Here is a 21,974-nt window from a genome sequence, read left to right as displayed (position 1 = left end):
TGGTCACAGAAAATAATACTCCATTCGTCCCAATACAATAGTCTTGTTTATTATTTTTGTCTGTCTCAAAACAATAGTATCATTTCCATAAATATTTATATCACCGTAAAATTATCCCTATTTTTTCATTATTATTACATAAATGCCACTACTTTTTACACTAATATACTCACAAGGACAAAAAAGTAATTTATCCTTACTTTTTACCAACTATCAATATAATATTAATATTCTTTAAATCTTGTGTTCAATTCAAATAAGACCATAGTTTTGAAACGGAGAGAGTAATATTTTAATATTATCAAAATAGAATAGATAAAAAAAAAATAAAGTATGATATAAAAATTTATCTACGAGTTGATCAAAAGGTAGTGAGATAAGTAGAAAAGTAGTGACAAATTAAATATTACCCCCTCCCTTCGTTCCATATAAAAAAATAATATTTATCGGCACGGAGTGATGTGACGAAAGAGAAAAATAAATTTCTTTTTTTATTTGATGGTGTCATGGGATAAAATATACTCTCACCGTCCCATATAATTTATTTCTATTTTTTATTTTCGTTTGTCCCACATAATTTATCTTTTTTTAAAAAAAAATATATGATTATACACTTTAATCACATTTTAAATTTTAAATTTTATAATTTTTTAATTTTAATTAAACTATTTAGTTATTTTAATCTTAATCTATAATTATTTTTATTATACAATAATTATTTTTACTAATACATTTTTTAATTATTTATTAATTATACTCTACCTAAATTCTCATATCAACAGTAATAGTCTCATATTATCTAGGACGGAGGGAGTAATAATTATTTCTTATTTTAAAAATATTGTAGAGTATGTAAATATTGCATAATATGGAAGACGAGATAAATATTTGTTAAAAGCAGAACTAATAAAATTGTAAATAATATAATTTTAATAGACTAATAGAATATAATTTTTACAAAAAAAAAAAAATAATAATAATATTTTTAGAAGATAAATAAAGAAAATGAACACAAGTTTCAGAAAAAAAAAAAAAAAAGAAAGTACAAAATAACACATTACAGACAACACCATATATAAAAAATACCGACACATTTTTCAAACGTCAAAATCAAATATTCAATCTATATTATCTTTTATATTGGCAACATAACATACAACACCATATACAAAATACGACACAATTTTCACAATTTTCGAAGGTCAAATATTCCATCCTGTGGTTACCACAGCTTGTTAATTGCATATTTGATAGGTTATAATTGAAATTTTAAAACATGATTATTAAAATGTTTTAATATATATTATACTACTATCGAAAATACTCTCTCTCTCTCTCTATATATATATATATTATATAATACTCTTTTCATTTTAAAATTATATCTCTATCTCAATAAAATATATGCATATAATATCTATTTTGTAGAGGATAAAATTTAAAATAACACAAATAAACAAAATAAAATGCATTTATTTATTTATAATTAGATAAAATTAATTTTATAAAAGAATATAAATTTTAAATATAGATAAAAATATTTATTTATTAACTAGATAGAAATAAAGAATCCTACAGATATATATATTATTAAGTTAATTAAATTAATTTATAGTTGTTAAATATTGATAGATTTAGTAAAATTTTACTATTAAAAATAGAAACATGATAATTGATGTGAGACAAACAAAAATAAAAAAAATAAAAAATAAAACAATTGAAATAGGACATGGTTGTGCTTGCTTAACATGATACAGCAATAAATTAGAGGCGATTCCTCATGCTCAATACATTATCAATCCCCTTACCTCGAAAATTCTTACCAAATGCAACCAATGCCATAATTTAAGCCATCTATTTTGTAAGCTTCAAACAAAACTATTAAAGTCAACTAATTATGAAAAGAGAAGTGAATAAAAGATATCATGAGGCTGACAGAATGCTTCTACAGGATGACAAGAGATCTTGTACAGTTCAACATCCAAAATTGGTTCCATTTTTCTAGCCTCTAGTCAAAATGAGGCAATCCATAAGATGGGCCAGAATATTAGGGGAAAACAGACAACACTGTGGACAATCCAACCCAGACATGTAGATATGGAAAACTGAAAATTGCTTGTAGCCAACCTCTTTTTATCATATCCTAAATGGAGGGTTTGGGTTTTCCAAACTTGTTCTGTCTTTCCTCTTTCTTTTGGTGTTTCTTGATGCAATTTCTTGGAATAAGTTTGGTCCATCAAAGCTAGTTTTGGACATCCTTACCTTCTTCTGTTTCCCTTTATCATACTCCTCATCCCTGATGTAACACACGGAATTTATCAGTATCAATTCAAAGTATATCAAGACGAGTTCACTGCCAAATATCTAAGCATTCAAAAGTTGCCATATAATATGTGGTGGGCGTGGGCGTTGTAACAAATAGCACAAATTTTCCAAAAATTTATATGAACAATACTTGTGCCCAACTGTAGAAGGGAACATAAGTGATTAAAAAAAAAAAGGCTTACCATTCATCTCCAATGTAACCAATTTGTGTTGTCTGTGCTGCTCCGATCTCAGTCCTTTCTGTAGCAGAAATCTCAATGTCATCCCAGCGAGCAACTGCACTCAGAACAAACAAATGTGTGAGGCAGGACAATGAGTTATTCCGCATTGTGTTCATAAAAGAGCATCACAACACTTTTTTTTTGTTACCGATTGCCTCTTCTATGCCCCGGGTCAGCATACTCATAACATCATTCTGTCTAGATTCCCTTCTGCACTCTCCGGGGAAATCTGGGCCAGGTTGATTGTTAGCTGCGAGAGTTGCACTATCCAAAACAACTCTCTCTTTGAAGTCATTGTTAAAAGCATCAATGGGTATGCTACTGTCACAACTAAGACCAGTTTTTCTCAGCTTCTGATGTTGGTGATCTGAGCTATGCTTTACTTTCTTTTTCTTGCATTCAAGCTGGTTGGTGGGTAGAGGAGATGATTTATCAGAACGAGATTGCTCAGGGCTTGAAGGGAAATCATCCTCGGATATCTGTTTCATATCGTGAGGCGTCTTTTGGATGGAATGTGTTTTTCTTGACTTGGATATTTTCTTTCGTGTGGAAAGGGCAGCACCAAACATAATATTAGAGCTGAGCAGCATTGTGACAGCCCGACACTTGAAAGGCTTTCTTTTCACTATCAATTGAGGTCGATTTTTTTTCTTCATTGTCACTTTCAATTCATTGGTTTCTTCAATGACTGAATCATCTATTTTCTGCCTAACACCACCCACCTAGAATGAATAAAATTAAATCGAATCAATCATTCTGTGAGGGCATGGCAGTAATTCACGAAGCAAAAGCTTGAGATTTGATGTCTATGACCAAACAAGAAAAGAGACGTACCAGATTATCAGCAGCATGGTTTTGAATAGATAACTTGGCTCTCGTAACTTGGTCCCATGCTTCCATATTTGCTCCCAAGGGCATAGTCTTACTATCACACTGGATAAAAGTAATCATAAATTAAACACACACACATATATATATATATCTACTTTCAGACTGGAACTTAATGGAAGTGGGAAATTGTTGGAACAGGCAAGCACAGCCACTGACCATTCTATTTGTAGTGTATGTATCTCCAGTCGATGCACTCAAGGACCTGCTGCTCAGTAACTTGTCAGCTGGTTCCATGGGAATTTCTTCGGCCCTGTCTTTAGAACTAGTTGATAACATGGCAGCACAACCAGTACTATATTTTCTGTGATTTGAATCCTTGGGTACAATGCAGTTGGAAGATACAACAGCAGCAGAGGAATTCTGATTCTCTACAACACTCCCAGTGTTGTGGGAGTCAATTTTTGATCCAGTACCAACTCTAGAAACTGCAATGGTTGAGCTCCATTCTTCTTTCTGTCCAACATTATTCATACTCGGAGCATGTGGCCCCTTCTCTGGGTGCTTGTCTTGTATTGCAGACGAAGGCTTAGACTGAGAGCCCCCTTCATACTCTAAGGGGTTAAGTGTCTTATTTCCATTTCCGTTTAGCAAAGAAGTCTTTACCGAAGGAATCTCCTTTGGCACAGGGTTAACCTGTTCATCTCTCAAAGATGAAGAAGCAGTTGTCAGGGCATCTATGTTTTTCTCAGTTGAACCATTCTGAACTTTTTCATTTGAGTCACGGCTAATTTTCGAGTATGCTGATTTTCCAATGGCATTTATAATTATGTTTTCTTTCTGTATACTGTCAACTGGTTTCTTCCTACAAAAATGTTTCCTATTTCGGACATAAAACAACATATAAGCCTTCTGCTCAAGAACTTTTCTCTCATTTACTTGGACAACCTGTTAAAACATCAGATGCCATAAAACTTGTCAGAAATTTCATCATAAATTAGAATTCACATATGGAGCAAAGACAAAAAGAAAAGACTTCAACAGCTTCATGAGTTGCCACTTTATATGAAATTGCATATTAAAGCACAACCTGATTGTCATCCAAGGAATACCACATGCCACTAGATGTTCGTACAAAGCAATAGTAGTGACCAGAGTGGGTGCTCCAACCAGCATGAACAAGAACACCATAGAGTGTGTAATTCAAATCCCCCTCCTGCAAATTATATCATATGCCAGTTACAAGAACGGTGTCTAAAAGAGATCCCAGAAAGATTAACTTTTATGATACCAAGAAGACAAAACAGAAGTACGAAAAGGATAATTACTGCCTAATCAAGGGCAGAAGGAGCAAAGAATATTGCAAATATGGCACAGTGAAGCCTACAAATGGATGGCGACGGTGATGGCAACAATAATTCAAATTGACACTCCTCACAACTAAGAACACAACCAAAATAGAACACACAAAATTGTATAAAGGTCTAACTTACATAAGGACCACTGACAAATGGTTTCAAGTCCAAGGTAGAACCAAATGCAATTTTTTTAGTAATTTTTTGCCCATGGAAATGACCAAACCGCTTGAGGTGAACAGTAAGAACCAAAGGGGCTTTGTGAATTGTAAGGTGCTTTAGAGCCTTCACTTTCTGCTTGCACTGCTGACATTGGTACTGCTTGGCACCTCCATCTAACTGCTCTTTGGCAGTGAAATGGTGTAATGCCTTTTCCAATGTCTCTGCTTTCAATATTTCAAGACTTATATCCAAGAATGGATCAAACTTGTTGGAACAGAAGGAGCATTGCATGCATTGCACCTACAAAAAGGCCACTGTCAATAGCAGGACAGATATAAAGAAAAAATGAAATCTTTTAAAGTGAATACAGTTAAGACAAAACCTCAGACAACATTATAAATGTGCTTAAAAATTATAGGCTACCTGACTCCGTAAACGGCCACCAAATATCTTGTGAACCAAACTCTTCTCATAAGCACTAGGAGATTCACTTGGTACTCCTGATGGTATGCAGCATTTGTGCATTGATTCCAACAAATTCACCATATACTCATGGGCATCTTCCTGCCTGGCATTTCGAAAGTTCCGTGATATACCTATTATTGTAGTTAAGGATTATATGTTCAACAAAATAATTTACAGGCTTAAATTTAATGTGATAAAGAGTATAGAGTCGGAAGTAAATGACCTTATGAATTGGACAATGAAGAAATTAGTAAAGGATCACCAAAGAAAAGTAATAGTGGAAAATTACATTCCAGAAATAAAGGAAAATAAGATAGTACAAAAAGAAGGAAGATATCTAACCAAGTCTTCTGGCAATATATGTACTAGAAGAAGCAGAAACACCAACAGTACAAATATGAAGATGTGCCAATTATCAAGATGTTCACCATTTACTTTCATATAAAAGGAAACAAGAACCAAAATATTAAACAAAAAAATAATGGAAACCAAGTCACAAACTGGCTTTAAATTTTGAATAAAAAAGCATTACTTCCTCTATTTTCACGGGAAATTTTTTTAAGACTGCTTAAAGGATACAGCGCAAGTTTGAAACAAGATCTTTAGGCTCTAGAATCCCCCCAGTTGCCTGTAGAGCACGGCTCACATGCTTCTGTATGGCGCACAATGCACAAAAGCCAGCAGTCCGACCTTCATGAACCAGAAAATATTCTTAAAATGATGACTTTCAAGTAACCAAAATTAACTCCAAAATAAATTAAAGAAAAAAATAGAAAACTTCCTATCAGATGAAAGCAGCGTTCAAGAAAAACCATCCAACCCATATTTGGGGGCACTAATGTCCCCAGGGCATGGATTAACAACGAGAAAACAAAAATTTTCTCCAGAAAGCATTCTCAAGTAGTGTACTAAATCAAAAGTTTTCTCAGTTCAACAATAGCATCTGTAAAGCATAGATTAGGAACAAAATAAACTAGGGACTTCAAAAAACCTTTGAAGCGTCAAACTCAGAGTGTAATAATACAGTACGTCTCGCCCATGTTCTTGTTATTGTGTAAAACCGAGTCTCAAAGTAGTCAGTAATTTTACAAAATACTACTCCATAAAATCCAAATTATTACAAAAACTGGTTCCTCAGAAAAGCCATCATGTCAAACAGCCCCAACACAGAAATACCATGATAGCAACTATCTAGTCAACTTTCAATATAGCACATTGCTCTCCTTGATCTTATCTTGAATCTATTCAGCCACAGGCATAGAAATCCCCAAGATCAAATATCGTAAACCAACGAGATGATCCTGTTATATCTCTCTCACCAAATCTTGTCTTCCATCTCTTTAAACATAATAATTTTTAAGGCATCAGATTACCACATGTCCTATCATTGTTATAGTCATGCTGTCATAAGCAGATACAATATTTTGTCTACAAATAGGCTAAAATAGTTCTCAAATAAAAGTAGCAATATATAACAAAATTTCAAATATGCATATTACAATTTGTTTGGACACCACATGACTTGAAATCATCTATTTAGCAATCAGAGCAACAACAAGATTATTACCAAATTTTTTCGCTTGATCTATTATCTACATATTAAAATTTTCATATTAGCAAAAGAGGAAACTCACAGGAATTTTTATGCTTCCCACTTTGTAGATAAGCAGCTAATGGTTCAGTATAAGTCAAACATTGCAAAACCGAATTCAGAAAGCAAGTATTTCCGAGATTCCTTAAGCCAGCACCCTGAAATCATCAGTGGAAATTTTTATTTGACACAAAAAAATTAAATAAAAAAATAAATTGAAAAAGAAAAAAAGGGAGAGAGAGAAAAGAAAAAAATCTAAGCTTAACAGCCTGAAGTATATGAATGAAAAGAAATGATGAAACAGACCATTAAAAAGGTCAGACCCATGGGAGATCCTAATCCCTAAGAAAATTTGTATTAAACAGCAGGTACTGTAAGTGAAAATCTAGACATAGAGATACATTAGTCATGCACAAATTAAATACTTCCAGAAACATAAGTCAAACATTGCAAAACCGAATTCAGAAAGCAAGTATTTCCGAGATTCCGTAAGCCAGCACCCTGAAATCATCAGTGGAAATTTTTATTTGACACAAAAAAATTAAATAAAAAAATAAATTGAAAAAGAAAAAGAGGGAGAGAGAGAAAAGAAAAAAATCTAAGCTTAACAGCCTGAAGTATATGAATGAAAAGAAATGATGAAACAGACCATTAAAAAGGTCAGACCCATGGGAGATCCTAATCCCTAAGAAAATTTGTATTAAACAGCAGGTACTGTAAGTGAAAATCTAGACATAGAGATACATTAGTCATGCACAAATTAAATACTTCCAGAAACAACTGGTTTTAGCTTTATTTTTTGCTCAAAATCTAACTTTGCCATGTTAACTTTCATGCCAACCTCTTCATGACCCCACTGTGAGTTTATGCACTTTACTACTAACCAAAAAGGGTAAGTAGGTAACCATTTCAAGGTGTTACTGTATCAAATTGTATCTATAGAGTTTGTTTGAATGTTGAAAAGGGTTGTGTACAGGTTTCTAAATATAAATGTCTTGAAAATATTCTACAGTTTCTAATGCATTCAGGAATCTTTGGAGTGTTCCAAGAATAAATGGTGCAGAGTATCAGGTCAACAATATCCACTATACATTAGAGAGGTAGACAAGTCAAAATATGGGAAGGAATGGATAGCCTCACTTGTATTGAAGCATTTGTAAGCAGTCCTTTTGAGTAATATAAGTGTTCTTTAGAGAAAATCAAGTACTTTACTCTCACTTAACACACACCTTGCACAAAACTAGTGCACTTTGAAAAGTTCTCTTAACTTAGGCAAAAGGGGTGGTAAAGGAGCAGAGTGCCCGGTGATAAAGATGAACAAGGGCAAAGTCGTCACTAGTTTTAGGCCCCAGTTCTATTAGCTCATTGCAAGTGTTAACAATAGTTGATACTAGAGCAAACGACAATTGCATGCCTTGTGCTATGCAAGTGAGATATGTCACAGCTAATGGGACCAGGAGTGCCATAATGCTTGAAAGGATGTTGATAGAGAAGGAAAATAGTTGGAGTAAAAAGAATTACTATGAAATTAAACATCACAAATTACAAGTGTTCAACCGAATGCTTAAAAGAAAAATTGATAGAGAAGAAAATCAGTTGGGTATGTCAAATAACTGTTAGGGAAGAGTTCTTATTTAATGCCTAGGGAATCATCAAGTAATCATATTGCCATTATTAATTGTGCAATGATTAGCATAATATTATGATAATCTCACACAATATCATCACAGCAGTGATCTTGCACCTTAAAATCAAGTCTATGTTCCAACACCACTATGAAAATCACTTCCAAAAGACAGTATTATAAACTAATGATCGAGAATATATTACGTATTAAATCAAAGCTGTAAATGGGGCACAACACAGCACAGCACAAGCCCTTTACCATGCCGGTGGACATAACTGAGAGTGGTACATTCGTGCACCATAAGTCTTAATATATAGTTACCATGCAAATATATATATGCAGTCAATCTATATATTTGCATTCAAAGGCCGCTTCAGTAGCAAGAGTGAAATCCTCTTTCGCTTCCTAGAGCTTTTGAAGAAGCAAAATCTACGAGTGAGGAAGCTCCTTACAAGATTTCACTTTAAAGCAATGCCCAGAGTCTCAGACATGACCAGGAGGTCTAAGTAAGGAGCAAAAGAGGCGAAGAGAGATCAAGGGGTCCAATGTTTCCACCCTGGGGGGCCAATCATTAGTTAAGAGTGAAGGAGAGAGGATACACTATTAAAGGCTGGACACCCCCAAAAGCGATTGGCACCCTAGCACCCGCCACAACACACCACCACTGCCCTCCCATCTTTTGCTTATATTGCATGTTGCTGTTGTTATTAGAATTCTGAAATATACTATAGTTCCACCTTGAACCCTTACCAATTGACAGCATACATAGCTGAATACTAAAAAGATAAGTAAAATACAGAATTTTACAATTAAGATTTGAACTTTGATATAAAATAAATCAAAGTAAACACTTTAAAAATCATAATTTTAAAGAGAACAAAAATAAGTACAGTGGGGAATAATCGAGCAGCATAGGATTGGAGGCAGGAAAGACAAATTTGAGATTCAAAATCCCTGATAAAGTTGGAATTAAAAAGTAATAGTAACCCAAAGTTGTGGCGCACCTCTTGATGCGGTGCTCCTCACCTTAATGGCTTTCCAAAATAAAAATCCTCTATAGAAATTAACCAAGCTCAGAACAACATCCCAAAAACTTAAGAATTAATTCCTGAAAGCCGAAAACTAACAGATGGAAAACTTAAAGCAAAACGAGATAGAAAATTTTCAGCACAGCTACATGATTAAAATAAACATAAGGACATAACAGCAGACACAAAACAGCGATACACCAGAAATCAAGAAACAAGTAAAATAAACGAAGAAACAGATACCAGCAAAGATACACTCACAATTCTCCGGAAGGTAATCTCCAGCCCCAGCTCCGGATCCATCCCCGAATCCATATATTCCGACCTTTCAGACTTCTTCCCGGACCCTGAAGGCTGCTGAGTCCCCGAACTAGGGTTCAAGGTCACCAGCTTGAGCCCATTACTACTCTCATTACTAAATCCATTGAACGGCTTCCTCGCTACATGAAAATCGATCCTCCGACCAAACAGACCCACCACTGAATCAGGCTGAGGTTCCTCAGTCCGCTCCGATTGAATCGGCACCGCTACCTCAGCCATGAATTATATCGCAACCTCCTGATTATTTTCACAAATCTGGGACAGATGTTCGCAAGCCGGCGAGAAGAATAAATTATCTATTGGGATCACCGGCGTCCGCTATCGAAGAGAATTGCAGGGCGTTTAAACCCTACGAGGGATTGCGGCGTGAGTGTCTGTGTGTGGGGGTGAGGTTTATATCCATGGTCAGGAAACAAACGCGTTGTTCTGTGTGGGGGCATTTACGTCAATTTATTTCTCATATTATTAAAGATCTATTACAGCCGTCTGGATGGAGGGAGATGACAGAAACGGAATTATTTGGATGCTAATCAGGGCTAATTAGGCTTTGTTAAATTTAAAAAAATAATAATATTAAAATAACGGACAATTGGGCAAAAATTTCTCTGTCCATTTATCAATTGGGATTCAGTTCCTGATGATAAAAAATTTGTCTGCACTCCCTCTTTTTTCTTCTTCCTTCTTCTTCCTCTCTACTCGTATTTTTCTTCATTCTGTTTCTCTTCGCGCAAAAAATTCTTCTCAATCTGTTGTCCTCTTCCGTGAGCTCGAAAGCCACATCCCGCACAGGTAAGGTTCTTAATTGTTCGTCCGATTTTACATCGTCGCTTCTTGTCTGGTTCGATTGAAAAATTTTCTAGGGCACTCTCCGAATCCTGTTCCGGTTCCCTGTCGTCGGCGGTCGGTTGATTCGGTCGAAGAACTACCGAAGGCTGTCACCGGTTCCCTGGCCCGTATTTCTTGTCCTCCGGTGAAATTAGATGTACCAGGTGTGTTTTTGTGTCGGTTGATTCGGTCGAAGAACTACCGAAGGCTGTCACCAGTTCCCTGGCCCGTCTTTCTTGTTCTCCGGCGAAATTAGATATACCAGGTGTGTTTTTGTATCGATATCTTAGTTGGAAAATTATTATTTGGAAGAAAATATTTGGGTATTATTTTGGGTGATTTTGATAATAAATTCTGTTGCTATTTAGGGTTTAAGGGTAATATTTATTTTGTGAAATGGGTAATTTGTTGCTATTGAGGATCAAGACATTACTAGAATTCCGTAATAACATATGATTTTAGTGTATTTTGTGTAAGATTATCTAATCGCCCATACGACCTAATATAGTTCATACATTCATTGGTTGGATTGTTAGGTTCCGATGGACATGGAGCAAAGTAGTCTGAAATTATTAATTATATGTTCCTACGAAGGTGAGCATCATGTAATTCGTTTAGAAGAGGGCACCACGCTGGAGGATCTTTACCGGAATATATCGAAAAGATGGAATAAAGTGAGTATTGAGGCTGTAAAACTCCAATATATTGCACCTATTCAGAAAAGCTACGTGACGTTATTGTGTGACGATGATGTCGCCAATATGTGGACAATGCATATCTTGTTAAAGGTAATGTTTGTGGATATGATTGCACGGTGTAGAAGCGAGCACCAGAGCCAATATGTGGAGAATGCATATCTTGTTAAAGGTAATGTTTGTGGATATGATTGCACGGTGTAGAAGCGAGCACCAGAGCGTGCCTCTCCGAAGCACGGTTGGAGGCAGGTACATTACTCATCATTTGTAATTAAGTAGTCTTTATTAAACTTTGTTATAGAATGCAGTCACAATTGTTCCTTATGAAAGAATGCAGTCTGTAAGCACTTATAATGCAGTATGTAAGAATGCACTCTGTAAGCACTTATAATGTCATGTTCAACACATCTAAAAACATATTGTTTATAGGTTACGTTAGTAATAATTCTTTCATGATATTGGCATACAACAATACCGTGGTATATTGTTGCGATGTTGTTTGTAGGTAATAAGTATCCACCTCCGCGATTTTGTAGTAGCGCGGTGCAGAACGAACCACTGAAGAGATTGTAAAGATATGTAGTGGGGATATAACGTCTTGAAGGTATTTAACGATTTTCACTCCTTCTTTACACGCCACTGTCAATATCCTCTAGCAATCCGGTTTAGGTAGGTGTACCATGATCGATGCGTTGAAATTTCTGTAGCCCGTGGCATTTACTGCATCACATAGCCTGCTGCGGTGAATAAATGCAGTTGTTCTTTTAAATACCCTGGATGACACGGTAGGTAACCATAGACACCGTGGACATACTCGGTTGAATAAGATGGGTACCCATGTTTTTCTATTTACGAAGAAAATATCTATTACCATATAAAATTAGAACTACTTACATCTGATATAATTTTCATTCTTATTATTGTATTTGTAATGTAGGGGTGAGGCCGAATGTTCGGGATTGAACGAAGATTGCGCAGATGGTATCTTTATTCCCGACGAAAGTACTAGTCTAATTGCAATGCAAAGATGCATTATCGGGGAAGGTCAGACATTCAAGGGACCGCAGGAGTTTAGAAAGTTACTGAAGAATTATTCTATTGCCACTCAGAAACACTTCAGGTACCAAAAGAATGATTCGAGCAAAATTATTGCGGTGTGCATCGACAAAGGCTGTGGTTGGCGTATTTATGCATCCTTCCATGCTCGTGATGCATCATTCAGCAATCGTAAGTGCAATTTACATCACACATGTACTATGAGTCTATTGCAATCAAGAGATCATCCAGCAGCCGATGCGAACTGGATTTCTGAGGTCTACAAAGATAAGATACGTTCTATGCCAGCGTATAAGGCATCCGACATCCGGGAGCATATCCAAACAGATTATGGGATTGACGTGAAATATCATAAAGCATGGCGTGGCAAAGAGAATGCGATAAGGGCAATTAATGGTGGAGGTAGAGACAGTTTCTCACAACTTCCGTGGTACTGTCATGCACTTCGGGAGTCAAATCCGGGAAGTATTATAGACTGCGAAGTTGAGCAGGTAACCAAACGTTTCCAACGCCTTTTTGTTTGTTTAGGTGCATGCCGGCTGGGTTTTTTGAGGGGTTGCAGGGCCCTACTCTTTCTTGATGGGACACATATAAAAAACAAACACAAAGGGTTTCTGCTAAGTGCAATTGCAGTAGATGGGGATGATGGGATGTTTACTTTAGCAATTTCTGGTACGTAATTTGATATTAGCTACAGTTGTCATTTTGTTAGAATGTTGGGTATAGCTGTTCGTGTATGTTGTTTTCCATGCTCTCTTTAGGCATGTATGTACCCTTATACGTTGGAAACCTTTGTAGTTATTTGTGTTCTTATTTGTTGACTTGCAACTGTGTCTACGGAAAATAATGAAAATTGGGAGTGGTTTTGCTGGAAGCTGCGATTTGTTTTAGAATGTGAGGGACGTACGGATTGGAAACAATACACATTCTTCTCGGATCGGCACTCGGGTTTACTAAAGTCAATCTCGTGCGTCTTTCCCAGAGCATATCATGCGTACTGTCTCCGACACTTAGTGGACAACTTCCGTACCCAGGTATATGTACGTCAATATTAATTTGTAATGAACATCACTGGTTATGATCAGCCAAAAAATGTCCTTTTTTTAGGTTATGCGGAGATACCCAATGCATAATAAGAAACGATGGACCGCTGTCTTCAATAAGGCCGCCTATGCTCCGTTGAGGAGAGATTTCGAAAACCACATTAGTTCTGTGGTCGAATCAATGCCATTGGCCCGGGACTTCATTACCCAATCACACCTAGAATGTTGGGCAAATTCACTATTCAGAGGCACTCGTTGGGGAATAATAAATAATAACATTGTTGAGTCATGGAATAGTTTAGTGAGATCCGCGAGGTCAATGCCATTCGTTGGGATGTTGGATACCATTAGAAGGCAAGTGATGGTAATGATGAATGAACGCCGCGAAAAGTTGGAGATAATGCACGGAAGGCTCTGTCCAAAAAGGAGAGCAAGTTGGCACTGTCGTACATGGCGTCTCGACGGCTACAGTGCAGTTCATCCTTTAGAAATGTATTCGAGGTAACATATTGTAATGAAAGATACGCAGTCGATTTGGAGGCGCGCAAATGCTCTTGTCGAGAATGGAAAATGTTCAGATTGCCCTGCAAGCATGCCTGCGCTTGCATTGAAAAATGCAGTATGTCAATTTATGATTTTTGCGATCTTTACTCTAGCATTGAATGCTACAGAAAAATGTACCAGGAACCAATAAATCCCGTACCGACGCATGATATGGACGTGATTGTTGAAATTCAGGCGGACCAAATTCACCCTCCTCCGTCGTCTGTCCAACCAGGCCGGCCAAAGAAGCGAAGGTTCGAGTCCCAGCAGGCAAAGAATCCACGAAAATGTGGTCGTTGGCGTCTTGGACATAATAGAAGAAGTTGTAAGCAACAAATAGATTAGCAAACCTTTTTTTCATTGTACATCTTTTTGGCTTCCAGGAGTATATATTAAGACAGTAGGTATGTATTCAATAGCTATATTGTAATTGCTTTTTGTGTCTCTAGGATGTAACCGGTTGGATCCACCGACTTATTTGCAGTAGTAAGTGGTATGTAGCCCTCTCACGCAGGTATATGATGAAGTTGTGGAGGTTCATAGTTATATTCTGCAGGTATATTTTTCATGTACTAAGGCATTTGATGATGTAGCTCTGTAGGGACGGATGGTTAATGTAATATCTAATTGTTTTGAAAGTACATGCTAGCCTATTTTTGGGTTATTACTAGGAGGTATAGTTGTTGTATTAAACTCATCGTACTAACCAAGTGCATATGTCATACAACTTAAGTATTTGTTGATGTCTTCTTTAACCATCAGCAGTAAATACATGCTATTTGAAGTAAAAAAAAAAAAAGACCGTTTCCCCAGCCACAGGTAACCAGGACATACATAATTGCAACTGAAGTATAATGTCACGGTTGTTGTAAGTACGCAGTAGCTTACGGAGGGTATATGAATAATGATTCCAACATATAGGGTTGCGGTCCGAGTACAAACCATATTTCATTTTGTTTATACGGTATTTAAATTGTATTACCGTGTAATAACTTGGAGGCGTAGTATTGATTAAAATTCAGCACACAGCTACGTACCAGACTTCCATATGCCACACAACTATATTGTGGTTATATTATAGTGTCTATTCTATTGTGTTCTAATTCAATTAACGGGTAAGCCAATACACTCTTACCATGGTTAAGCCAATACACTCTTACCATCATTTCGTGAATATTTTAAGAGAAAAGGCCGAGTCCCCACCTGTAGGGTACCAGAGCATTTGAAATGGTAACAGAAGTATAAAGTCTATTTCCGTAGGTACATAATAGATACTATAGGGTATTTGTAGTAATGACTCCGTTACTTATGCATCTGAGCTGAGTACCGGACTCGCTGAAAGAGGTACACAGATTGCGTATGCGGGTATCTGTGTTGTAGTTGTAGGTATCCTAGTTGTAGGTATAGTAGCACTTATCTGTAACCACGTGTTGCTTAGCATTCCGCAGGAAATAGTTGATTGTAATCTAGACGTTGGCCCACACGCAATTACCAGACACCTATGTCCCGCACAAATATTTTGTTGTAATATTATCATGTTTTTTTAGTACTGTTTGTTTTAAATTAACGGGTAAGCCCTTGCAGTTTCTCCGGTCGATTAAAACATGGCGTCCAGTAGGGTTTTATGAGAAACTCCGACACGGTTGAACTGATTCAAAGTGAACGCTATTTCAGTGATCAGTGCAAAAGAAATGACCAGTCCCACAAACGCAAGTGACTGGAGCATGTAATATATAAATGGAAGTACATACTAGTTTTCCGTAGGCACATAAAAGCTATCAACGGGTATCACCACACAACGCAGGTATATAATGAAGATGACAAATCAATCCACATAAAAGACATTGACCAATTCCATCACCTCGATACACAATGCAATAACTTCCCAGATCAATCCAAATTGAAGACATTAAACAAATCCATCACCTCCACACAACACAAAAACTTCCCAGATCAATCCAAACTGAAGACATTCAACAAATCCATCACCTCGCCACACAACGCAAAAACTTCCCAAATCAATCCAAATTCATTACATGTGTTAACCTGCCCTATTTTTCCATCGGGGTCTACGTTTTAGAGGGGGGACCTTTCAATATCCTCGCCGCAATCGTGCCTCGGTAGCTCTTGACATCGCCAAAGTCCTCGCCGAGGACGCCCACGACATTGACATCTGGACCTGCCCGCGCATAACACTCTGCGAACATGCAGACTAAAGGTCCACAGTCCAATGTTTCACCCTGGTGTCGGCATCTAATGTACTCAGGCGTGTCGCTGACCATAGGCCATAGTCGTGACGCGTTCATGTACAACGATAAAAATCGCGTCTGCACAAATAACGTTACTCTTTCGTTAAAGAATTCACCCTACCCATAGGCAATTAATTATGATCATCCGAAAGACGTACCAATTTCTTTGCATTCCCCTGGCCGCGCATTGAGTTACACTCCAACACAACACGTTTGACGGTATCCAGTATGCAGATATGCCAGTGGAACCGGGTGTGTACGGGTAGAAATATGTACCGGCACCCAGACCGGATTTTGTCCATGATTCCGGCAATCTCTTGGCCTACGGTCACTTGCAGCGAGTTGGCAAACGCGAGCACATTACCCTTATTGATGCTCGGCTTTTTCGCTCCCCTGTTTGGTCGTGATAGCGCGTCGTTAACGCCTTTCTGAAAATCGAACACAGCAACCAACGCAATAATAACAATGTGATTTGTAATACTAACCGTATAAATTCCAAATAGGATACTCACCGCTAAGAACCATGGCACACAACCACACCGTACCTGCGGATTGTGTTGGAGCTGATATTCATTGCTGCATAGATGATGTAGGTACGCGTCGATGACTTCGCCTTTCACAGCTTCGTCAAACAGTAGTTCTAAAATGGCATCGGATGAGACAGACACGACGCCCTGCTGCCATACAGTGTCCCTACAAGATGATAGTCGCAAACGGATAAAAACATCAATTGAGAAAAATATATAAAGCCTTAATAGTGAATAGCAATACCGTACGGCGAATGACGCGAGAAAATGTTCAATGGTGTTCGTCTCATCCTCAGATAAGGTACCCTTTCCACAGTAGTTGTCGTTATTGCGATATCCCTCCCACTTTTGTGCTCCAGGGTCTGCTACAACCTTAGCATCCGAGTCCCCATCGTCGCCGACGACAAATGGTTCCTGAACCAACAATGAAGATAATCATGTTTCCGTAGGTATCTGTATTTATTGTATAGGTATTGACTCAGAAACACTAGGTATTTAAGAATCTATCCGAAGTATTTCGAGCCAGACGACTTATATTTGTATGGAACTACGTACCTGCTCATTATTGACATCGACCGCTGACTTTCCTTTCGCCCTCCGTGTTTTTCTCGCTTTCTCAATTCGCGGTGTCGACACAGGTGTCACGAATTCAGGCTTCTTCTTTCTCTTCCGATCCTTACGTGCCATTACACCACGTACGATCGATGAATCTGCGGCTCTGCTACAAGTCTCACGGTCAGACTCATCGGCCTGCTACAATTTCAACAAAGCAAATAATCATTCAACAGATAGACAACTACGACCTACAAATTGTACTTACTATATTAATTAGCTTACCTTGACATCTATCGGTGCAATATAAGGAACAATGGCCATCAATTGGTTAAACTCTAGCAGGCTACCAACCCCTTCGTCATCTGACTCGTTTATCGGATCAACTTCGGCCAAAAGGATGTCCATTTTTTTTTGCCTCGTCGCTCAGTATTCGCTCACTCTTCCACTGCCTCCTCGGGATCCTCCTCAGTCTGACTCTCCTCCTCCCCAGTTTTTTTCTCCTCCTCCTCTTGACCCTGACTCTCCTCCTCCTGACCCTGTTTCTCCTCCATGTCGGCCTGCTTCTCTTTCCTCTCTGACTCCACAGCCATCCGGTCTGCTGTCTCCTCATCCCCATAGTTTGCATCACCCTCCTCGCCATCGCTCTCGTCCTCACCCTCACCTTCATTGTCGTTATCGACAACACGGGCTCTAGATATTTGCAATTTATGAGCAAGTCTGGCAATTGCAGTGTCTTTCTTCCGCAGCTCCACCTTCAATGCCGCAATTTGCTGAGCTGCTTCCTGCAACATATGTTAATAATGTCATATAAGAAATTATTTTATCCATTTACAATGGTAGCAACATTGAATAATGCATTTACCTCCGAAGCATGGCAAATTGCACGAACAAACTTTTCTTCCGTGCCTATCCGATAGAATTCCTTAATATCTGACCGCTTTAGGGATGTCAATTCACCAACTGCATAAACCCTGGATATTGGACCGAGGCTATTCAGCCACCGAAAGAGACGCGGTACCTTCGGAAGGCACCGTGCCTTGTCCAGAGTTGGGACCCTCTCATTGAACCAAGCCTGCACATATTGTAATAGACATTACTGCCAACAATAATACATATTATGCAATATACCAAAATAAGTAGAAAAAATTAACAAATCCGATATTACATTGCTTACCAACAAACCCGCGGTGCAGCCTGTCAAATATTTTTTCCCGGACTTGAAGTCGCTTATAGACTTCAACAGATAACGGTGACTCGCGGGTCCCCACGCGTAGTCACTAATCGCACTCAGGTCTTCCACATACGGTAACAAAAAAAGGGGTACAGAATAATTCGCAGAACAAAATAAAATATTTGCAAAAACAAGCAAAATAAAGAGACGGGCAACGTCCGCAACAGAAAGAGGCTCCAGCCCCTGCAACAGAGCCTCACGCAGCTTCTGCAACACCTGGCCGTGGGTTACAGAACGCGGCTTGCTCCCAAAAATCCGAACAAACCCATTCTCTTTCGACCGATGTGTTTTCGGTCACGTAGACTCCTTTCGCATGTAGTCCTAAGACTACATAATATTCTTCAACTTCAAACGGAAGCTCAATGTCACTTCCAATCTTGAAGGACATAGATTCCGAACTAAAGCTATTGACGAGGGCAACAAGTCGGTGCCACGGAAACTTCATTTTCGGGCAATCCAGAAAATGCCCAAACGGTGTCATTTTTATAGCTGTGATGTGTTCGTCTGTCATGTGTTGCTTCAGTTTGCCCACCTCAATATGAAAAAATGGTAATGCAAATCGGCTGATTACCGATTTGTGCTCTTTCCCTGGTCTGTAAGTAAAAACCATAAGTCCACGTTATCCAAATCTCTAATTTAGTTAAAAGTTTTTCACAATTTAGCAGGAGTAAAAACGTATTCCGAGTATACAATAGTGCCATTCAGGTATATTAATTGGCAAATTAGACCAAACAAATGAAACTCTTGGTGCCTAATAATACCGCATTTGTCAACCCACAAATATGACTAATTACCAAACAATCCACCAAAAAACCTAAAATATGCAACTTCGAGTAACTAAACAAAATATACATCTCCAAAATTAACAAAATCAATGATAAAACAGATAAAATCACCCAAAATCGGCTGAACCGGGTTTCCTGGCCAAAAATTCGAACAATTTTAAACCACCCGTTGAACAAACACAACACCGAACACCCAGGGCTCCTCATCACTGAACCGAGGCATACAAACACGGGACCAAGGCTTCTACCCCAAACAATCGAATAAACTACGATATAAAATTCGATTGTCAACAAAATCATAAAACGAAAAGGGTTTCGACCAGACACTTACTTTTTGGAACTCCTCGTGGGGGATCGCAGCGGATTCGCGGTTTTTCTCACCATTTCGCTGAACAAAATGTCTTACTGCTTGATCGTCGAGTTCGCGAGGGACGATTTCCTTCTCGAAGAACTAGGGCTTGAACGGAGAGTGAGGGGAGTTAGGAAAGGTTTCAGTTTTTAAATCGTGCATATTTTCTGTGATTTTTTTTAAAAAGAAAATCACAAAATAAAGTACGCAGTATTTAAATGGAATTATCTAATCGTATACTGGGGGTAGAGTGGGAGGTAATGTATGTATATATTATAAAATTGGAAGTATTTATTAATCAATTGTAAGTACATGTTGCATATACAATTGTGATTGAGTAGAAAATACAAAAAGGGAGTTATAACATATCTAATCAATAAAGTAGGGACTGCATATCAATTAATTTACAATGGGGACTAAATTGCAAGTAAATTACGCTGACAGGGATTTTAGTCCAAGTCTCCCTTAAAATAATATACTATATAATATTTTATGAGAAAAAAATATATATATTCTTTTGTTCTTAAATCGCAGAATCTAAAAAATAAAAATTTAAAGATTTTATTGTAAAAAAAAACACACCCTTATAAATATTGTTTGTTAATACATATTTTGAATTAATATAATTAATCCATTTTATTAATAATACAATATTTAAAAAATAATATTTAATTTATTAATAATAATAAATTATAATATTATTTTATTATTTTTTATATAATTAATGATATGAATCATTTTAAAATAAATATAAAATTCAGTCAAATACAAATTTAAATAAAAATAATAATTGTTCACTTCAAAGTGAAATTACCAATACAATGTAAAAAAATATAAAAATTATGGTGCTTTCTATAGAACAAGAGGTGTTCACTCGAACTTTTTTGTATTACTAATAATTAATTTAATAAAATATATACAATATGTATATTATTTTGTAGACAATAAAAATTTATAATATAAATAAATAAAAATTTATAAATATATATGTAGATATAAATAAATTTATAATCAAATTATACAAATCAATACACATTTATATTATTATATTCATTATCATCAAATCAATCCACATTAAAACTCTCCAAACTCAACCCAAACTCAAACACATAAATTCAAACTCACTTCAAAATTCAAATAAAAACTAAATTCAAACCTGAATTTTTCCAAAACCCCCTAAAAACACACCTAGATTTCCTATGAAGACTACAAAAAAACATATAATATTAATACATTTCTATACAATATACATTTTATCTATTTATAAAAAATCAATAATTCAATATAAATTATTAATTTTTATATCATCGTCATAATTTCTTATATTTAACATAAAAAATACATCCACTCAAAAACAAAAAATAAACACATATATTATGTTTTGCTTGTTTGTTTGTTTTTTTAGTTAAAAAAGTTTTTTAAACTATTTCAAAAACTCATTTGGGGCGACAACCAATATAATATAGAATGACAAAACATGTAGGAAACATATTTCCAAAAAAGACTTCATACATGGCTTTAGGGGTTTGCGAACTAAAGCAATATCAATATTTTGTTTGGACAACAACATCATAGTTTACAGATTGAATGATATATATATATATTAGCAAGGCGGTTATTAGTAAGAGTACAATGAACGATCGTTTATGACCTAATTTTTTTTTAAAAAAAAATCTATATTTTAAAATATTAATATATTATTATTAGATATATTAAATTTCAAAATTAACTTATAAATTTTAAATTATATTTTTTCTTCTCCATAATTATCTAACTTAATTATAATTCTAAAATTATTTTTTAAACCCTGATCCCAAATTCAATGGTCGCCTTCACAATCCCACAGTCTTTTCTCATTTTTTCCCCTCCAACCAGCCAGCGTTCGTAATCCCTTCTTCTTCTTCTTTTCTCCATTGGTTCAGCAACATAGACAGATTGATAGACAATCTTCCTCTCTCTTCTTTCTTCTTTTCTCCTTCTTTTCTCCCTTTGTTCAGCGACATAGACAGATTGACAGACAATCCTCATCTCTCTTCTTTCTTTTTTTTTTCCCTCAGTTCAGCGACATAGACAGACAGACAATCCCCTCTCTCTCCTTCTTCTTTTCTCTCTCGCTTTAACGACATAGATAGACATATAATCTCCCTTCATCTTCTTCTTTTCTCATTCGGTTCAACGACATAGACAGACAAA

General features: G+C 36.6%; 1 protein-coding gene across 2 annotated transcripts; it reads right to left on the bottom strand.

Moving 5' to 3' along the window:
* Positions 1–1,836: 1,836 nt before the first annotated feature.
* On the bottom strand, positions 1,837–10,305 carry LOC127239710 (ubiquitin carboxyl-terminal hydrolase 23). Of its 2 annotated transcripts, XM_051257985.1 has the most exons (11): positions 9,864–10,305; positions 6,991–7,105; positions 5,936–6,046; positions 5,315–5,487; positions 4,868–5,191; positions 4,465–4,590; positions 3,594–4,322; positions 3,381–3,479; positions 2,695–3,268; positions 2,508–2,601; positions 1,837–2,296 (listed from the first exon to the last, which is right to left on the bottom strand). In XM_051257985.1, the coding sequence occupies exons 1-11, from the start codon at positions 10,140–10,142 to the stop codon at positions 2,137–2,139; spliced, it is 2,784 nt and encodes a 927-aa protein (XP_051113942.1). In that variant the 5' UTR covers positions 10,143–10,305; the 3' UTR covers positions 1,837–2,136. The 2 variants fall into 2 exon arrangements, with proteins under 2 accessions (XP_051113942.1, XP_051113943.1); XM_051257986.1 differs by lacking the exon at positions 6,991–7,105 and having other exon boundaries at positions 9,864–9,984.
* Positions 10,306–21,974: the final 11,669 nt, after the last annotated feature.

Source organism: Andrographis paniculata, unplaced genomic scaffold (genome assembly GCF_009805555.1).
Source record: "Andrographis paniculata isolate CXL003 unplaced genomic scaffold, ASM980555v1 Contig78END, whole genome shotgun sequence".
Classification (NCBI taxonomy): Eukaryota; Viridiplantae; Streptophyta; class Magnoliopsida; order Lamiales; family Acanthaceae; genus Andrographis; species Andrographis paniculata.
The sequence above is the reverse complement of the archived record's forward strand: the minus strand, read 5'-3'. Positions and strand labels throughout refer to the sequence as shown.

What these genes read in the sequence shown, in the direction of transcription:
- LOC127239710 (XM_051257985.1), bottom strand. Translation starts at nt 10,142, where the DNA reads ATGGCTGAGGTAGCGGTGCCGATTCAATCGGAGCGGACTGAGGAACCT. An exon ending in CATACACTACAAATAGAATG is followed by an intron (nt 3,480 to 3,593) that starts GTCAGTGGCTGT and finishes ACTTTTATCCAG; the next exon opens with TGTGATAGTAAGACTATGCC. An exon ending in ACCATGCTGCTGATAATCTG is followed by an intron (nt 3,269 to 3,380) that starts GTACGTCTCTTT and finishes TATTCATTCTAG; the next exon opens with GTGGGTGGTGTTAGGCAGAA.